This window comes from Arachis stenosperma, chromosome 8 (genome assembly GCF_014773155.1).
Source record: "Arachis stenosperma cultivar V10309 chromosome 8, arast.V10309.gnm1.PFL2, whole genome shotgun sequence".
NCBI lineage: Eukaryota > Viridiplantae > Streptophyta > Magnoliopsida > Fabales > Fabaceae > Arachis > Arachis stenosperma.
The window spans coordinates 34,514,220-34,520,307 of record NC_080384.1 but is presented as its reverse complement, the minus strand read 5'-3'; the positions used below and the strand labels follow the sequence as shown (position 1 = coordinate 34,520,307).

General features: G+C 37.3%; 2 protein-coding genes across 2 annotated transcripts; one reads left to right on the top strand and one right to left on the bottom strand.

The window, feature by feature from the left end:
• Nucleotides 1–317: 317 nt before the first annotated feature.
• LOC130946674 (uncharacterized) lies at nt 318–2,843 on the bottom strand. The gene is made up of 3 exons (XM_057875505.1): nt 2,531–2,843; nt 1,977–2,208; nt 318–839 (listed from the first exon to the last, which is right to left on the bottom strand). Exons 1-3 carry the CDS (start codon nt 2,810–2,812, stop codon nt 418–420), a joined length of 936 nt encoding a protein of 311 aa, XP_057731488.1. The 5' UTR covers nt 2,813–2,843; the 3' UTR covers nt 318–417.
• Nucleotides 2,844–4,332: 1,489 nt separating this feature from the next.
• Nucleotides 4,333–6,039, top strand: LOC130945860 (uncharacterized). Its single transcript, XM_057874555.1, has one exon. It carries the CDS (start codon nt 4,333–4,335, stop codon nt 6,037–6,039), a length of 1,707 nt encoding a protein of 568 aa, XP_057730538.1.
• The last annotated feature ends 49 nt before the right edge of the window (nt 6,040–6,088 follow it).

Below are 6,088 nucleotides of genomic sequence, written 5' to 3'. Positions count from 1 at the left end.
ATATAGTTTAATTTTTGAGAGAGTTATGCTAATGCGAAATAACCTAAGCATTTTTTTTAATTTTTTTAATTAAAAAATTAATGTATTTAAACCATAAAAAAATGTAAAAGAAAAAAACATATTTAAGAAGAATGGAGTATAATAATTATGATTAAGAATTTAGAAATTTGTAGAACTTCATCATCAAGTATATATGAGTTGGACTTATTGATGATCTCCTTATCTTATATATATATCTTAATCCTCAGATTCAATTGCAAAATTAGGATCATCAAAAACTAATAATACACCACTTTAGCTTATTACTAATTAACTACCACAGCAAAATCTGACATAAGTCACATAACCAACGAAGTACACTATGATGATTTGAAAAATTAACTAAAGAAGCATGGCTATATATATATAGTTTTCTCCTCACACAACTACCTCAACAGCAGCATAGTGCATGCTAGGAATATTTTCTAATAAATCAAAGGTAAGCATTGAAGCCTTAGGTTTTTGATGCCGTAGTGTTGGTGTTATGGAACTATTAATAATATTGCTGCTCTTATTGCCAAGCCACTTAGCTTGCATGTACTTGTGTTTCCTCCAAGGCCCTAGATGCATTTTCTTCTCCTTCATGCATTTCTTAGCAGCAGAGCACATTATCTTAATTAACACCCCTAGTCTCTCAGATTTTCCGATGAATACTTCTGGTAATCGGCTAATTAATCTGTTGTATTCTTCATTAGCTCTTGCCATTTCAAATTCCACTCGAAAATTCAATTCAATTACCACTTTTATTTCTGCTCCTTTAGAATTTGATATATCCGTTACTTCTAGATAAGTATGCTCACCTAAAATATTATGGAAAAAAAATAAATTAACAAAGCAATTACTTGAAATTTTTAACTTTATTTTGCTAAGACTTAATGAAGTTATTATCGGCTATAAGTGTCAGTTAATTAGTCTCTAAAAAATAATCGTTCTTTAAATTTGTTTATGAAAAAATTTATCAATTAAATTAATCTTTCAGAAATTATAAATAAATTAATTACTATTGTCCTTCTATTACTCCATTAATAAGTTTTGTTAACAATTAATGAGTTAAAACATTAACTAATAACATACATAATATATACTTGATATGTACGTTTAACTAGACGCTCAAGACATATGTTTAAAAAAAGATACTCTCATAAAAGTGCAGAAAACGTCTTTTTTTAAAGATATTTTTTAATAATTAAAATTTAACACATATAATTACTTAAATTATGTTATTTTTGTCAAAATTAGATAAGACAAATTAATTTAACCAAAAAATAGTGAATTAAATTTTGAATTTGTCTAAATTAATATTATTTTTTATAAAAAAATAACTACAATACCTATATTATATAAAATGACTAAAATATTCTTATTATATATATTAACTTTCAGAATCCTAAATTCTAACATTTTTTTTCTCTATCGTTATAGGATTAGAATTTAAAGTTTTTAAAATTAATATATATATAATAGAGATATTTTAGTTGTGTTTTATAATAGAAATATTGTAGTAATTTTTCATAAAAAAATATTAATTTATACCGATTCAAAACTTAATTTATTAATTTTTTTTGTTAAACTGATTTGTTCGGTCTAATTTTAATAAAAATAATACAATTTAGTTGATTATATGTGTTAAATTTTAATTTTTAAAAAATATCTTTAAAAGAAATATTTTTGACATCTTTATCCAAGTGGTTCTCTTAAAAAAAATCTATTAATTTAGTCTCTAAATTATATTTGTTATGTCCAAATAAAGTTATTAAATATCATACATAATCTTAATTGACATTCTAGATTATCATAATTATTGACGAAATTGTTAATAGAGTAATAGAAAGACAAATATGATTAATCTGTAATGTTTAAAAGGCTAATTAATTAATAAAATTTTTAAACACTATAAATACAAAAGCTTTATATGTTCATGGATATGTATTATATACCTGATGGGATTTCTGATGAACTAGTCCATTTGGATTTGCAAATGGCACAATTGTAGCCAAGGTTCACCAGGCGGTTGCATATTTCTCTCCGCAAGCAATTCCGGCAGCTCTTCACCGGTTCAGCTAGCCGCCGGCAACGGCACTGTATATCCGACACATTTAACTCTCTTAGAGCCTCCTTCGTAGCTTGTCTTACTCTTGTCTCAATTGAGCTTGTCCTACGTATAGTTGCCTGTTTGTAGAAATATATTAAATTTTCGGTGATCCATTAATATCAAAATTTTAATTATAATAACCTAATGAGAAATGTTAGACGCATTAAAATTTATTATTTTCGATCCAACTCAATTTTTTAAATTTAATTTCTTTAGTTTAGTAACCTGAAAACATATTTTATTTCGTATTTTTAAATATTGATGATTAATTAATGATCAAAATGAATAAATTCTCGTGATTTTCTAGTATTCTTCTAACTTAATTAATTATATCACATAATAAACAAATATCTGTTGAAATAATAAAAAAAAAGTTTATTTTCTATATTGATTGTTTACCTGAAGAAGCTTGTCTTGTTCTTCCCAATAAGCCTTATTCATTTCTACAGAACAAAAATTCTCGCATCCCTCTTTTTCCTCCTCTTCTTCATCATCGTAATCTTCTAGAAAGTTATTAAACTGATCTGAATTTTCTATTGGAACCTGAACATCCTCCCAAAACCCGAAAACCGGGTCGGCAAAAGTCACATGCTTGTCACCGAATTCGTCAACTTTATCGGAGCTCCGGCCAGCGACCAGAAGCAGGTGGAATTCTCCGTCCAAGGTTGCCCCAATTCCCATTATGTGAACATTTGTGTTTGGATAGAGAGTGTGTGTGTTTGTGTGTGATGGTGAAGTGAGAAACCTGGTACTTGAATTTATACAAGTGCATTTATGTGGGACCCAACATGTCCGAGGTGGACGTACGAGCCGCCGCGATTGAGCCTCTATCGTTTTAAGACTATCCTGAATAAATATTTTTTTGCATATAGTAATTTGTTGATTAGTTATAAATTTTTGAATGAATTTAAATTTATAATAAATTAGTTTTTAATTTATTAAACTAAAAAATATTGTAAAAATAAAAATAATAATAACTAGGTTCCATGTCAGCATGTGATATAGTTTATTACAATGAGGATATATATGCTCTATTTTAATTTTTTTTTTTTTTGACATAATATGAATTGACACCTCCATCAATGAAATGTTTAGTAAGACTGTAAGACCAAGCATTATTTTATTACCGTGTTAACCTACGGGAGAGTGCACTTTTATTTATAATATATGTATAAAGTAATGAATAAAGTGAATACCAGAGTGGAGGTTTATCGCATAATTAGCTTTATTATTTGAGTTGGTAAAGATAGGGACCATAGGATGTTGATTTCCGCTTATTGTATATATTCTTTTCTATATCTTATTATTGACAGTTTCAAACTGAAATTTGAAAGAAAATTAAAATACAATAGATGATGATTATTAATGATCATAATTTGATCACGTAATATAAGAACATGAATTTTAATATAATATTCAATGATTTATCACATAAATTTTGACCTCCTCTCAAATTAGTATAATGTTTAAAAATAATAATATTAATTTCTATGAAGAAATATAAATCTGAATTTTGAGAATAAAAAATTGTTTAAAAATATATTCTCTTTGTAATTTCACAAACTCACACCAAATTAAATTTGATTAATATTATCATGTATGTATAAAAGATCAATTATTAAATTAATCATTTATTTATAATGTATTTAAAATATAAAATATATATTAAAAATAAATTATATATATTTATACACAAATAAATAATAATTAAATACTTTGAAATCTAATAGTAGATCTCAATAATCAGTAATACTGTTACGGCCCGGCCCGAAGACCCGACGGGTCAACCCTGGCTCGAGCTCCACCCGACCTGTCTCCTCGCCCTTCAAACGACCCGGACACGTGTCTTGTACGACCCGCACGCGGCTGCAGGACATTGTCCTTGGGAATATGGGCCTGTCCTCACGAGGGGCCCACTACTGACATGTATATAAGGGGAAGACTGGCTCTTCCCCCGGGGTACGTCACTTTTCCACACCACCTTTCCCGCCTGCACATTTTCTGACTTAGGCGTCGGAGTATCTTTGCAGGTGGCACCCCCCTCGTCCGTTCATCAGTACAAGTTGCTCGCCAGCTCGGCAAACCCGCAATCAGCGCGACCAGGGTTGAGGCGCCCTCACCTATCCACCCACACATCCGATCTGTCCGGAATCTGAACAACCGAACATTGGCGCCGTCTGTGGGGACTCGACCCTGCCTAAATGGAAGTCGCGCTAGGTCCCGGCGACCGAGCTCGAGCGGCCGGAGCGGAGGGGGCAGCCTCCGTCGCCTCGCAAAGGGGAGGGCGGAGATCCCCCCAACAACACACGAGAACACGACCATTCGGGGGAACGGGCGGCGATAGCGCCATAATAATGCAGGAGCTACGCCACAGAGTCCAAAACCTGGAACGACAGCTGGCCGACCGGGAGCGGGATGGACGGTCTACCGATCCCAGCTATACCCCATCTCCCGGGAGCGAAGAGGAGGACTCTCACCGAAGCCGCCCGCGGCGTACATCCGCATCCCGGACGGAAGCGGAGAGTACACGGGAGGAGTCACCCATAAGGAGAAGACGAAACGACACGATCATCTACTCCCGCGGCAGACCAACCCGCCGAGCGGCAAGAGGTCACGAAGACGGGGAAGGAAGATCCGAGAGAACACGACAACCCGTGATAATGGGCGTCACCCCGTTCCACCGATCTATCCTCGAGGTCCGGTTGCCGAAACACTTCGACAAACCAACGGACATGAGGTACGACGGAACTCAAGACCCTCTAGAACACCTCACGGCCTTTGAGGCCAGGATGAATCTGGAGGGAGTGGGGGACGAAGTAAGATGCCGCGCCTTCCCGGTAACCCTAGCAGGGCCAGCGATCAGATGGTTTAACGGCCTCCCACAAGGTTCCATATACAGCTTCTCAGACATCAGCCGTGCATTCCTGGCCCAATTTACAACGCGAATCGCGAAGGCCAAGCACCCTATCAACCTTCTAGGGGTAACACAGAGACAAGGAGAACCGACGAGGAGGTACTTAGATCGGTTCAACGATGAATGCTTGGAAATCGATGGCTTAACCGACTCGGTGGCCAGTCTCTGCCTAACGAACGGCCTCCTCAACGAGAACTTCCGAAAACACCTTACCACGAAACCGGTTTGGACGATGCACGAGATCCAGACGGTAGCCAAGGAGTATATAAACGACGAGGAAGTCAGCCGAGTCGTGGCTGCCAATAAGCAGCAGTCCGGCTACAGCCAAGCCCGGCAACCCGGCGACGGAGAGCGAACGAAGGAAAAAGCTAGAGAAGAGGCATCAAACAGGGCACCTCGACCGTTCCCCCGGGTCGGGAAATTCACCAACTACACCCCACTCACTCTCTCCATCGTGGAAGTCTATCAACAAATAGCAGAGAAGGGAATCCTGCCGAAACCCCGACCACTTAAGGACCGAACGGGAGGAAACAAGAACCTTTATTGTGATTACCACAAGGGTTATGGCCATCTAACGCAGGACTGTTTTGACCTGAAGGATGCGCTGGAACAAGCGATAAGGGAAGGAAAGCTAGCAGCGTTCTCCCATCTAATCAGGGAGCCGAGGAGACGTTATCGCGATCAAGACGAGGAAGGCAAAGCCCGTTCGGCTAAGCGGCGACAAGAACCCGAAGACAGAGACCGCGGCCTCACTGTGATAAACGTGGTAACGGCAAAAAACGCCGCGCCAAAATCCCGATCGGCACACAAGAAAGACGCTAAGGTCCTGACGATCTCGTCCCCGCCGGTGCAAGGCTCTAAGAAACCTCCATCCATTTCTTTCGGCCCGGAAGACCAATGGTTCAGCGACGCCCCGGAAAACCCCCCCCATGGTCATAACGGCCAGAGTGGGAACCGGCCTCGTCAAACGGATCCTCGTCGACACAGGAGCTGATTCAAATATCATGTTCTGCAACGTGTTCGACGCACTAGGGCTAAAGGAT